Source organism: Nesoenas mayeri (assembly GCF_963082525.1).
Source record: "Nesoenas mayeri genome assembly, chromosome: 9".
NCBI classification, from domain to species: domain Eukaryota; kingdom Metazoa; phylum Chordata; class Aves; order Columbiformes; family Columbidae; genus Nesoenas; species Nesoenas mayeri.
Window position 1 is genome coordinate 11,512,298 of NC_137557.1, and position 14,874 is coordinate 11,527,171.

The 14,874-nt window shown below is 38.0% G+C and overlaps 1 protein-coding gene across 1 annotated transcript in view; it reads right to left on the reverse strand.

Moving 5' to 3' along the window:
- The window catches only part of NAALADL2 (N-acetylated alpha-linked acidic dipeptidase like 2), a gene marked incomplete at both ends in the record, with an annotated part of 329,666 nt that overhangs the window by 191,843 nt on the left and 122,949 nt on the right, over positions 1 to 14,874 (reverse strand). Inside the window, one exon of the mRNA XM_080349764.1 lies at positions 5,194 to 5,464. Within this exon, the coding sequence (XP_080205890.1) occupies positions 5,194 to 5,464 (271 nt within the window). The remainder of the gene's footprint in view (positions 1 to 5,193; positions 5,465 to 14,874) is intronic.

Genomic DNA, 14,874 nt, shown 5'->3' on the forward strand with positions numbered 1-14,874 from the left:
CATGTATCAAGATTCCCTCTAGCTTGATATTTTGCACCAATGTGCCATCAAAAATGACTGAAAGACTTAGGGTGAGATACTGTGATTATTTAATCTAAATTATATGCACTCTCTGCCTTTAGGATTCAAGATGTGCAAGTGAGCATGCTGCAGAAGGCTCATTTGGAAATTTTGCCTGAGGATAAAAATAACCTGGGAAGATTTTAAAATTTTCTAAAACCAACCCGCTGACACCAATCTTAATTCAGAAATATTGTTAAGGAAATTACCACTGACTAGCTAGAGGGAAGATAAAAGATAATAAGGGTGCAGTAATCACATTTCCAGCACAATCAAACCAAATCAAATGAAAGCAAGCTGTTGGGTTAAGGACTTCCTGATGCATTGTCCCTCCAGAGGAACTCGTAACCTTTCGGTGCAGAGCTAAAAATACAGAGAGCTGCAGCACTGGGAAACCCTGGCAGAGAGGGGAGGGGACCGTAGGGCACACGGGTGAGGAGCCCACAATGAGTGGGAAACATTAGAGGAACTAGTACGAGAGGAGAGAGGAAGATTTCCATCCTCCTGCAGAGTGCAGGACCTGGGAAGGAAGGGGATGGATGGGAAGAAGAGGCATCTCAGCACAGCCTTAAGACAGTGGGATATCTGATAAGAAGTGAGTAAGCCATCCTCCTTGTGAAAGAGGATCTGTCAGTGATCTTAGTTCTGCTTCCTTTATTCCCATCTTGCCTGGATTGAAGAATGGTGGGAATATTATTGAGTGAGCTTAACAGAAGGATTTGCGCTCCTCGTATTGCTTCAGGTGGCATTAATCTCTGTGGTGGGTTCTCATTTAGCTGAGAAAATGTCACCAAAACAAATGAACCAGAGCAGGCTGATATGCTAGCAACAGATGTAGGGAATCTCTTCTGCATATTGTAGATAGAAGCAACACTCAGCATTCTCACTTGTCTGCTCCCTGCGGCCCCTCCAAAACTAATCAAAGATATCACACTGATCTAGGAGTATAAATGCCTAAAGTCAGCAGACACTTTGAACAAAAAATGGGTAGAATCAATCAGGGAACATGGATGATAGCAGGGAAGTAAGGTAACATAGCGGAGGAGTCCAAGCCATCAGGGCACAGGGGCAGAGGAGGGGTCCAAGTACACACGGGACATGGTCGGGTGTTGTGAGAACTGCCTTGGAGATGGTGAGGATCCATTTCTGTCCATGAAACCAACAAATCCCTGCTGGCAAATGCACTCTCATTTCAAGAATGTGCCAGTATTTGTGGTGCTCTTGTCTCCTTTCCTGAACCAACACAGGCCTTCCAGTGTGTGAGGTCCAGAGGAAAGGAAAGTGAGGTTTGCTGGGCTTCCTGGGAGTGTCCATGATGGAGGAACAGCAAAGGAACAAAGAGGGATTTGGTGCATTCACCAGCCAATTATTGCTGAAGATGCAGAAGAATATAGTGTAGCATGAGGCAATGCCATATAACGGAGGACACTAAGTATCTGTTTAATGTCTGAAAGCAGATTTATGATTGTCAAAATTTCCTTAATATTCTATAAAGCAAAGAGTGAATAAATTTAAAGTGAAAGGAATGTGAGGAAAATATCAGGTCACACAAATATTAACTACAGAAAATCAGAGAATACAAAGTAAATACAATCTTCATTTTGCTTTAATTATTCTGTCCTTGAATGTTGTCCCAACACACCAACTATTACGTCTGCTATGATTTTCTCTTTACAGTTGCTAAAGAAGCAGGGAACACGGCAGATGAATGTTATGACACCAAAACTCAACGCTTGCTTCTTCCTGAAGTTCGCTGTACCTGGTAGCCCTGCTCTAAACCAACCACCCAGATGACCCAAGTAACACCAGCCTTCTGCTGTGCTTCCAGTCCAGATGTCTCCTTTCTTACACTTCCCTGTGCTCGGGGATCACGGCTGTGGGCGGTAACAGATGGGCTACAAGATGCACCTACACTGACAGTACCTACCAATGTGGTGCTGAAAGGAGGATGCTGGATCTTTGGGGGTTCACATACGCCTTGTCAGTGGCTTCCCAGCTCATCCCTCCACATGCAGGCACAGCTCCCAGATGACCGTGTGCCATGAAGTCAGGAGCAGCACATTTGGATTCACTGCACACTACACTCACTGGGAGACCGGCTAGATACTGTTTGACAAGATATTTTGCTTTAGCACATAAATTCAATGCAATGTAATCTCCCTTTAAATATGTACTCTGTTGGCCAGACTGGTTTTCCTGTACTCATCAAGCAGACAAAAGGTTTAAACTCTATAAAAGGTAGCTGATATTTTTTCTTTCTTATATATGTCATTTCTTTCTCTAGACTGACCTAGTCTGCAATATACTATTTACATAACTGCTGCAATATCTATTTCAAACCCAACTAGCAGCTCTCTCCAGAACTGTAGGCTGCCCTGCCTGTCACCGTGATGGGTAAACAGTGTCACCTTTTCAGGGCCTGATGAATTATAAAGAAGTATTAAAGTGTACCATTCATCACAATGGCACTAAGTAGATTTTTGAAGTAGATTTCAGATCACAAATGCTCAAATTTTTACTCACAAATGCTGTTTAGACTGTTACCAGAAAGTACAAATTGGATGGCTCATACACAATGGCCATATGACAAATGGACATGACAGGTGGTCAAAGAAAATGAGTCTTGCTATTCTACAAATAACCTTGTCAACATGAAGGTAGAGCTGCAGCTCTGCTGATAGGCAAACTGCTAGAACTTAATGTTTTTTTTTGCCTGAACTTCTAGCAAACCAAATATACAAATGAGATACAATGAAGCAGCAGCAACAAACCAATATTAGCAATGCAACCTGATTATGTGACACACAAGAGAAATTTTCTACTAAGGATGTGTCACATTTGAAAGAAAATTATTCAGATTATGAGTAGCTGTTACAAGAATAACTTTTTATAGGAAAACCCTCATGATTTGCAATTACAACCCACTGCAAGATATTCAAAACATACAACTTGTAGCTCCAATGTGAGCAATCAAGTCATTCTCTGAGAACTGAACCTAGCAACAGCCACCACCTGCCTCTGCTCATTTAAAGTTCTCCTACTTCCATTAGTTTAAATAGTAGAGATTACTGTGTAGGATTGAAAGTCCAGAAGGTTAGATCACTACCTACAATCCGTAGCCTAAACAAATAGGGAAATTTCCCTTTTAGGCAAAACTCTAGATCTAAGGACACTTCAAGTAGACTTTCTGAAGAACAGAAAAAAATGTCTGAAGTTTTGTGAGTTTGCTAGGTACCTCAAAACACTGACTGTAAAACTGTGTGCAGAGAGTCATTCTTTGGCTCAAGTACAAACTTTGAGTCTTGCCAAAACCAAGATACACCCCTAGTGACAAGTACAACGCAGTGTGCATGGTCCTCATTTCTCCAGAACTCAATCACAGAGAAAACTGCCCTGAAATAAAACTGGAAGTGGTACATGTGTTGCTGGTAATAACATGAATGATTTTTCCCGGAACACTGGATTTCGTTTAATCTGATGAATTTGTTAGCAACACATTTATTTTCATGAACTAAATCTCAAAGGCCACAGCTGTACTTCTATCTTGTTACAACATTACAAACTGAGTTTCTAAGTGATGAGAGAAGCCAAACCCATTAATTAGTACATTTTACTTGCCCATGGAAAAGTTAAGGCATACATCATGTAGGCTACGAATCACTCTTTCACTTCTTAGCAACAAACCCTAACCTGAAGCTGTTGAGTTGCTAGAGCCCCAGAACAGAGGCTGTACGGATATAATGACCATGACACTAAATCTGAAAAGCAGGCAGGTAAGGTACACAAAAACAGGAGATGGAGAGAAGTCTCTCTCAAAGGAGAACAACTCCATTCCTTCTCCTCTCTGGAATAAATCCCTTGAACTAAAAAGCTACAATGCTTTTAGGAAAGAGAAGCTGAAGTCTGTGGGCTTCATGATGAGAAACTAAGGATCTGACTTTCTTCCAGCCCGTTTGTATTTTTTTTCCCCCCTACAGTCCAAAATTTGAAAATATATTGATAGTTCATAAAGTGAGTTAGTGAGCATCATGCAGCTTTCCCAATTTTGACTCATTACAAGATTTCCACAGTGCATTACATGTTATCAACAGTGCTATGGGCAAAAACTATCACAAACAAAAGGAAAACATACAAAAGTTCATTTCAATGTTAGAAATCCAGTAACTGATATGCTATAAGTATTAAGATATTCACAAAGCATAAAAGTATTTTGGACGAGGTATCTTCCAAAACCAAAGCCATTTGCCAATTTTTATATAGGCTCTTTGTGTTCTAAGTCATAAAAACAAACCCATACTGTTAAACAATAAAGAAACCAAAATGGAAAAACTCCTGCATCACTGAAAGTTGCACACAATATTTTAAAAAGGAGAAAGACAACAGTTAGCAGTGAAATTCCAATTTTTGTATTTCAGAAATATTTACTGAGATTTATACTATCTTGGGTAGGAAAGTAAACAGAAATTACAACCCTTTTGTGCACCCCAATATATTTGGAAAGCAAATACAGGAAGGGAGCCAGTGAAGGCAGTAAAGAGGATAAAACAAGATAATCCAAGATCTTAATTCACTTGGCAAGTAACAAATCCCAATAGGCGAGATCTTTGTGCTGATAAAACTTCCTAACAAGAGCTACAGTAAGATAAAAATACAAATTAGGGTTTTCAAGAGGAAACAGAGCAGATGTGTCAACTGAGTTGCCACAGAAAAAAGCATGTGAGATGCACAACCATAATTCAGGAGCTCCAGGTACCAGCCCAGCACTCCTGAAGGTCTCACTGCAGAAAATCTCATCTTACCCTTCTTACAGGCATCCTTCAAATCAGAAGTACTTATACATCAACAAGGATAAAATGTAGTCCTCAACACAGCTGTCAGATTTTTACACTCAAGCAGAAGATGCTAAGTTATAAACTCAGATGTTTCTTTTTTTAAAAAAAATATATATCATATTAAGTGTTCAGGTCTGACTAATTTGTCTGAGTTGAGACTGGCTGCATCATATTTTACCTAAATATGTTTATTTTAAGGCTGGGCATTTCACCATATGTACTTTGCCAGCCAAGTTCAACAAAAGCTGATGTTTTCTAACTCTATTTCACCACAATTGACAGAGACAAATGGTCACATTACCTCAAGAGCTCCTTTGGCAGAGTAAGCTGCATACGAGTACAGGAGGTCTTGGCTATGAAGCATTTTGGTGTCCCTGTTGCACCGCTGTCCACTGGGATAAAAGCATTCACCGCTGTTTTTCAGAGTTACTGTGTTTGAAGAAGAGCCTGGTAGGTCAAGCAAAACAGAGTAATTTACCAGCCGGACATCTTCAAGGCCTTGGGAAGTCCACTGAACCAGAATTTTCATTGCAATGTTTACATCATCTTCTCTAGGGGATTGTAACAAATCTCTGGAAAAAAAAAAAAAAAGTAAACACAATTTTAGTTTATTTCCTACTAAAACACTGGTACCTTAATACATATCAGTCAATCGTTTCAATTAATAATGTATGAAACATGAAAAAAACCCAAACAATACCAAAAAAAAACCCACACAAAAAAAACCCCAAACAACCTTCATTTTTTTGAAAATAACTTTTTGCCAATTGTGACACAAAAGCAACCTCTTTTAGAGAAATAAAAATAAGGAAAAAACATATTTATAGGGAATATATCTAATTAAAATGTAAAGAATCCTGCAAAAATTATCACAGTAATTGTTTCAAAATTAATTTCTCTGGTGCTGATCAAGTTTCTGATATAGCTGATATGGCATCAGTTTAAACAAACACTCAATAACACAATTTGAAGTACCAGGCATTCCAGGGAGGGCATGATGCTGAAGATCAGTTGTAATTACATGTTTGGCCTAAATTCATCAAGTAAAACAAATTTGCTAAACAGAATGGAACCATTCCCCCAAATATTTCACAGGCTTTCAGAAAGTTTTCCTCAGCTTTCCTACCTGCACTGAAGGATTACCCCAGCCAGCAGCCTGGCAAGCATACAACATGAGCCTGGACATTATTTTGGCAGTATCTACCAGATGGGCCAACAGAGATTTCAGAGGGGTTGGTCTGAGCTTGTATCCCCGGGTCTGCGTCACCGTTCAGCACCCGTTACCAGATGGGCCATTAGACGAACATGGTGATGGCACTGAAGGACAGATATGCCGGAAGGACAACTAAAGGCTTTGACTAATTATGTAAAGGATTTCACTAATTTCATAGGCAAGCACTTATGTAAGCAAAGCCGTACAAGAAAGTTGATGGAATATTTGCTGATTTTTTTTTTTTTTTCTTCTTTCTTGTCTGTGATGCTCTCAGGACCGAGTAGCAAAACTAAGGATCATAGAAGTATTGATTTCCAAACACAGAGATTCTGACACTACCCAGAACTCTTGTTCACAAACTTCTTTTCATGAAAAGGCCAATTATATTTAGATGCTTTATGGTCCTTAGTGGAACCTTAAGAAAATACCCTGGCTGTCTTGCACACATCAGAAACAACAGCTGAATAACACATAGACTTTTTTAAACCATTATTGCAAGCAATAGGTATTTGAGAATCCCACCAAGTGTTTTCCAGGCCCCTCTGTGCTGTTCAAGTGGGATGGATGCTGCCGGCACCGCTCCCAGCAGGGGCTGCACTGACCCCGCGGAGAACTCTGCCAAAGAAAGCTTATGATGGAAAGCAAAGACTCCCTTCTCCATAGATGTTTCAAATAAAAGAACATTTACCACCTAGACAGCATAAAAATCTTAATAAGGCAGAAAGTGAAGTTATAACACCTATTACAGCCTAGAAATGGCTCAAACATTATATATTACGTTCAAATGTCTAATGCTCCTCATCATATTATATGGATGAAATAACTATTCCAATATCCAAGGGATTTACAAAATATGCAAAGATTATTTGATTTAAAATATTTGTTGTACCCCAGCCTGCATTACAATAGCAAAGTTATTAGTGCACAAAGTTCAAAATTTTTACAAGAACAATGGACTTATGTCAAAGACTTCAGAGATCCTGTCAGCAGGAGTAACTGTCTTGCAGATTTAATCTTTTTAAATTATCCAAAATAAGTCTTCAAGCAGTCTACACAAAAAAGGTGAGTTAATCCAATCTCTGGTACATTACAAGTTTCCAATTTCATCTCCTGTGCCTGCTAATGTAATGACATAGAATTGCACAGTGCAGAAATACAGAAAGCTGTTTGATTAACACAATCATTAAGATAATATCTGCACTTCCCTCAGGTGACAGAAACAATAATAGAATAAATAATTGCAAGAAACTTATCCCAGGCCAATAAGGTTATAGCACATTGCAACAAGAAGCATTCAGTTTCAATAAGACTAATTAAGCATTGACAGTAGAAGATATAATAACAAAATTGCTCTTTTAGGCATAGAAGTTACTTTCACTTCATAATTAAATAACCATCTTTGGAATTTTTATGACAATATATCTGATAAAGTTAAAGGAATGAGCACACTCACTATTTACTCCATAATATCTTTACAGTATGTTGAAATCAAATAACAAATTATGAGCACATGTTATATTACAATAAATCAGCACATATTAGACTACTTTGATAAATCTTATGAACATCACCAGCAGGTTTTTTTTCAGTGACTGACTTGCACTTGGTCTTTGATACAATTCTGCTGACCCCATGGACTTAAAGTCAGAAGTAATTTAGCTCATTGTTTTTACTACTTACTAGTTGGATAGCAAGTATAACATGTAAAACCAGTACGTCCTAAACCAGACCAAATTCAGAAAAGTATAAAGTTTGTCTGGCAGTCCATCCTGAAAAATCCCAACACTTCACATGCACTTCATAGTCCTCCCCTACAAATTGTCAATTAACTTGCTTCCTAAAACTGCCAGGGCACGGAGATGGATAGCGGTGAGACTTAAGCAGTGGAATGAAACAGGCCCTTGGGATGATTATGTTTCTCGTTTTTGCAAGCGGCTGCATGCTCAGGAGGAATCAATAGCAATGTGATTGCCAATTTCCATTTACAATACTGCCTTTAATAATGCCAGCCAAATATTTGATTTCCTTACATTACAAAATATACTTTATATAGCTACCTGTTCAGGTTGAGTCAATGGGAAAAGCCACAAAGTTAATGAGCACATCTCAGTTCCCGTAAATCTGCATAATTTATTGAAGTGGAGCCACCACAGACTTAGGATTTGGTCTCAAGTTACAGACAACATTAATAAATACAAAAATAAAAGTCTGAATAATACTGTGCCTTTATCAGATACTCTTAAAGACATTTCCACAAGTTACTTTCTGATATAGATCAGATATTGAACTAATATACATCACAACAGGACATAAGCTTGTTTTGTTAATATTCTGCACCACCTCAAATAAGCTCGGTTCCTGAACTGAAAAAATCAGATTAAATTGCTCTTAGAACTCATAGCATACCCTGCTTAATTTGAATAAGGTGAAGTTTCCCCACTTTGATATGATGAAAAGATGAAATAAGTGCTTATGAAGACACATTCTCAGATTTTCTGGGTAAATAAGAACTCTAAGTTGTATTTTACTGCCCGATCAGCTGGATGTCCTGGCCAGTGAAGAGCAGCAGACCATGACTCTTCAAGCTTCAAAGTTCTAAAGCTAGGAAAATAATTTGAAATAAGACATATCTGTAGTAAAGCCAAGCTTTCTGCAGCCTCTGAAGCTTAAAAAGACCAATTTTTAACTTATGATTATAAGAGGTAAATGAACACATGCACACATAAAATAGAGAAATTTCATTTTCAAATAACCATGGGCAATATGGAGCTACAGCAGTTTAATAGAAAGTCATCTGCTAAAACAGCACTTTTTTGACATAGCTAAAGAAGGGAACAACATATCGCAAATAAGCCAGCTGCATGTTGCTGGTGATACACTGGGACACTGTGAAAGACCGCTCAAGTATGGCTTGTTTGTGTGGGTTTTTGATTTGTTTGCTTGTTTGTTTATTTTCCTTTCTTTTTTTCAACATTAAATGTCTACACTGCAATGAGAGTAAGAAATACCCTAAAAAAACAGAGAAGCCACCAAGCAAACAAAAACCTCAATTCCAGTTTTGCAGAGTTAGGGCGAAGTTTGTCTAATCTCTTTATTCCCACATTTTGACTGTAAATTTTCATTCTTTATTTTCTTCCACTTGACTGAGATTGTTGATAAGGCAGTTATTGGAATTTTAAGTAAGAACTAAAAACAAACACAGACTTGGAATTTTTATGGGCCAATTTTTCAGCTGAGTAGCTGCCTTCAAATTTTGGGAGTCACAATGAATTCACCAGACTACAGTTTTTGTAATGCTACATCAGATCAAAGTGTTATCTTGCCTAATATGCAGTTTCCAACAGTAGCTGGTAGCAGATAACCAAAAAAGAGTGCAAGAAAAGCATCATATGGGGCTATTATATTTATAGATTTCCATGCATATGTCTTTTTTCCTACCCACAAACTTTGTCCAGGCTGAGTTTTAAAAATGTTTACATATGTTCAGGATTGCAGAACTCGTTTCAGTCCATTAAGAGCGGAGATGTGGCAGCTTCAGCAGTGCCGGGCCAGCGCGCAGCACTCGCACACACCAACTGCTCAGCATATGCACAAGTAGATTTCGCAGTTGCAGAGTGTTTATTTGTATCCATCACATGTAGCATGTACACACAGCAAACTAAATGCGTTCAGGAAATACCACCTGCCCAAGCCACATCTGCTTAAATTTTAATTACATGTTTCTGTTAATTAGGGTGCTCAACTGGCTGGTCTCCAACCTGCCAGATTAGATTTCCCGTGGTCTGAACTGACTGCCACAAACCTGCTGATTCCAAAATAAATAAACAAAATCCAAGTCCAAGAGAAGATAAATATTTATCAGAAGGTTAGAATATGTAAGAGAAACAATCTCATGGTATAAGTAGTTGACTACATGCAGCTTAGTGCCGGATAAGATCCAGAACCACTCCAGGTGACATTGCAAGGCCTCCAGCAACTGCTCCATGAAGCAGATCCATGACACGTCCTTTGTCACATCCACCATCGCTCTGTGAACATTCTGAATATCGTGGGCATATTTTTAGCACTGATATTAATTTTGTCACAGTCCTAGGTCACAAGAAAACTGGTACTCTGTTCATTCTTGTCACACGGTGATCATAGTAATGACCAAAACTAACAGGTAGGTCTATTCGGATATGCTTTCAAAATCATAAACAAAATAATATTGGCCTACAGCATTAAAGCAATGGAAAGTCCTGGTTAAACATAACATTTGGGCACTAGATATGAGCCAGCAACTATGTGACATGATGCTACTTCTTCCATTTTTCTGGTTTTTGGCCAGCCAGCCCCATCACCTGCAGCAGCCTTTCCACTGGAGAGGGACTTCTCAGGGGAGGGAGGGCTTTTTGCCAGCCCTACACCATCAGCCAGTTCTGTCTGATAGAAAAAAGTATACGTGACTCGTCAGAACACAGCAATGAACGTATGGTCTGTCCTAATAATGGGGAAGCTAAAACCCCATTCATTCTTGGGTAACAACATATCACTTTTGCTATCAAAGGGAAGAAATGCTACACAGCACCTACAATATAGGTATCATGCTATTAACATAAAAGAGTATTACTTATGGCAGCTTTTACTTTTCACAGCCACAGAATAAATGTACATCATGAAACCATAAAAAGCACGTAACATCAGATAACAGAACACCAGCTCTAGATTTGCTTGCACAGTGCTCTAACAGAAAAAAAAGCTTTTGAGTTTTTTTTTTCTGTTTTTTAAACATTATGTGCACTATACCTTTTGGGTACTTTCAGTAGAAAGGGACTTGAGTCATCTATTTAGAAAATTATACCATGAGCAGGCACAAAATTACTTTTAAACAAAACTTCATAGCATTTTTGTACTATGTTTAGGTACACTTGGGTATCAGACTTTTGCAGGGGTACCTGACCATACGTACCCTCCCCTGTCATAGTATAATTACGTGCACAACAGCTTCAGGCCAAATCTCTCATTTTCCTGAGAAGTTCTTTGTCATGGCATTGAAGAACATGCTCAGATTCAGCCCCCGCTGGCTTCCAAGCTTAGCTATTTTGTACATCTGTGGGGTGTTGGTTTTGGTTTTGTTTTTTACTACAGGACTACCATACATGTTGTGATTACCTACTAAATCAGACAGTCAAATGCCTTTTATACTTTTTAAAATAAAACTAATGTGGATAGTTAAATCTCACTTGCCAACATCCGGATACAAGCCAAACTTGCTTTCAAGGCAGATGGTGGAAGGCATTGAAAAATTACTGATTCTCTCACTCTGTGATTCCACAGTTTATTGAAAAACAAGCAATTCATTGTTCCTCTAAAATAAACATTGCGAAGTCATAAATTGGCCGTAGATAAGCTTTCCAAGCTTTCTAAAAGATTTGGATGTCAGTTATAGTGACATCTAGTCAGCATCCAAACACATCTTCCAAACACATCAGAACGCCAATATGATTTCCAACAAGGGTCTATCAAATGATTGCCCAGAAGAGGGTAAAGATAGAGAAAGAACACACAAAATCCCTCAGCTACTCTTGTAGTCTATTTTAAGCCTAGCAGATTTTTGAAAAAAATCTATAGTTCCGGATATCTGTCAATTCTAAGAGAGTGTATTCACCTTACTTTTCAGCAAGAGCGTGCCATTCTAAACTGAAAAAGGCTCTTTCAAATCTATTTGTCTAGTAAACAACAATTATTCCAGTTAGGCAATCTTTCATTGTGGAAGCAAACACACATGGTAAAACCTGATGCCCTGCCTGTTCTCATATCAGACACAGTAATAACATAATAGCATTTTTAAATACTGTTAATGTAACAGTATACTCTGCACATTCACTCAAAGTGCAATAGCTCAGCACATTTTTAATGGTCTATTAATGGAAAATTACTGATTACATTTTATTATTGATGGAGAAAGAAAATTTTTGAAAACTTATTGAATGATCTAAGTGCAGCAACTGAAGCAATCACTGACTTTTGAGTTAATCTAATGAGTTAAACTCTGTCACAACACAGAATATGCGGTCAGATCCAGCAACAAATCATCAAATGATATTTGTAGAGATCACCTTAATTAATCCAAGGCATCCAAGTTTTAAAAGGTAAGTATCTGTCAACAAGCAGGCCATCTGCAAATAAATTACATTCAAACAAGTTCAGCTAATGTTCACTATGTAGAAATTCTTCAAGTTTATAACTTTTCTGAATCTGAGTCCTTTTACCCTGATTTTCAGTAATACCTGACATTATAAGTCACAATTTCAGAAACAACCACAAGTGTAAACTGCATCTCAGCACATGAAAGATTCCTGTTTCATTCTTCTGTATATGGTCTCCTAAAGCAACAAAGTAAACACTCAGTATTTCATGGATCAGCAGCATCTGCAAGTGCCAGTCATAAAAATCCCTCATCTAAGGTCCAAAAACTGTTGCATATGTGCACTAGCATTTGGGTTCAGGAATTGCTGGGCAAAGAACTGGAGAGTCTAGTTAATTCAGATGCTTTGCAAGTCAGCCAAAAAGAGTTTGAACATATGCAAAATATGTTATTTGGGTGGTAAATTTGATAGAAACTGGTTTGAATACATCAGATTTCAAAACAAAGGCCTTAATACAATTTTTTGTTTGCAGTATGGAAAACAGGTGGCAGAAGATCAGCTTTACTGCAGTACTTTACGAATGAATTGGCTTATCAAAAGAGCACAAAAGTACAGTAAAATACATTTACCACAGTGAAGGCTGTTTAAATGTGTTAATTAATTTCCAATGGACCATGAACATGTGTAATCAGCTGAAGTTCTGCCGTCACGCAATAACTTGTTAAATTACCGCTTTTTGATCATTGACAATCACGTAGGCAAAATCTGAAAGGCAGCTGACTTTGATATTAAAGTAGATGCCCAAGAAATGAAAACCACAAAACTGTGGAAGTTTTTGAAAATGTTTGATATAAGCAAATCACTCAAAGGCAGACAGGTAGGCAATGGCAGAGCTAGGAACAGAAACCAGATTGCCTGATTCTATACTCACGGATTTTGGGTATCAAAGTATCTTATTAAATATCATGGGGGGTTATTTAACTTTTTTTTTTCTAAACCAATCGCTTTTCCATTATATGTACCTTGCTTAATTAGCCAGTGTAGAGACAGATGAGAATGTCATTTAGCATTTCTCCCCCATCATTCTGGAAACACGTGAAAAACAGGATTATGATCATTATTCACTTTCAGAATAGTTAATGTACCACAGAAACTTTAATGTGGAGAACAACAGCTCCAGACCCTCAAATGGGCTATGTTTCAAAATCCTAAAGACCGTTAATTCCAGATGGAGAGGAGAGCGGAGACACCTTTCATACACAGTGCAAAAGCAGTCATTGCTATGACACGTGGTTCCTTTTGTTTATTCTCTTCTTAGGAAAGCAAGCAAATATTGCCTCTTCCTAACACTGAGCTCTCAGTCTTCACCTGCTTACTACACAAAGACTAGTCTGGTCCTTCATACATTTCTGTTTTTAATACAGTAAACCATTTTCAACAGATTAACTGACTGCAAAAAAAGTTATTTGAAATATATGCAGAGCGGAGATATCTGCACAAGAAACCTTTTATTATTATTGAACAATATCGCTTGCAAGAGGATCTCTCAAAATAATGCCATTTTCTTTCAAAATCAATAAGATCACCACCACTATGTTTTTCTTATTAACTTCCATAGTTGATAAGTTTCGGTAACAAAAGACAGATTTTCCTCTATGGTATATGGGATTCTTTGTGTCTATAACATCACAATCCGTATCTTTGCACAGTTCCATCTAAAGCATTTTAAACTTGTACTATTTCCAAAGACACAATAGCGACTTGTATGACTGAACCTAAACCTTCATTCTGGACATACAAGAATATCTTAGCCTCAGTTTTAAATACGCAAAGAGAATATAATTTTCTTCAAACTGTATAGTCTAATTATTTAAGAAAAAAAAAAAAGTCTCCCAATGTAAGACAATAACCAGGTCCCAAACTCCAAACAACTGTGTTCTGCATTTTCCAGCAGGTGACGATGCCGAGGGCAACGCAAACTGCAGCTCAAGGACGGTACAAAGACAAGCCCCCAGCTCGAAAGTGCTTGCACATAACCCCCCATTCACAGGCAGAGCACTGACCCAGCAAACTTCACAATGGTATCATTTCCTTTTCTTCCCAGACCACAGGGAATATGTCAGTTTCTCAATCAAATGTGACCAGCTGCATGATCAAGCCCAACTGGTACCTTTTACTGTCAGAGACAATTATTATACATTTACTTAAAGCAAGAGACCATTTCTTGTGTGCATGTGAATAGCAGTGGATGTTTCACTAACACTTTTCTATACAGAAAACCTATCGAACAAAAAAACCTAGAAACCTTGCTTTTTATATAGAAAATCTGCTGATCAGAAAAAAAAAAGTCTCAATACTGCCCAGCCAGCAGTATTTTATTCCTTTCAATTGCCAAGCATTCAGTTGCACTGTGAAATTGAAAAGCAATTAGATTGAATGCCAGGTGTTATTCTGACAGCACTGGACATCTTTATTTGAACTGTGTGATTTAACTTTTGAATAATATCCCCATTCCCAAAGGACAATGAGGAATTAAGAGGGCATGCTAACCCAAAATCCTAGAAAAACTTAGCAACGCTTAGGAAATCTATCCATTATTTGAAGTTTTAGGATTATTTGGAATTAGATAAAGCCCCAAATA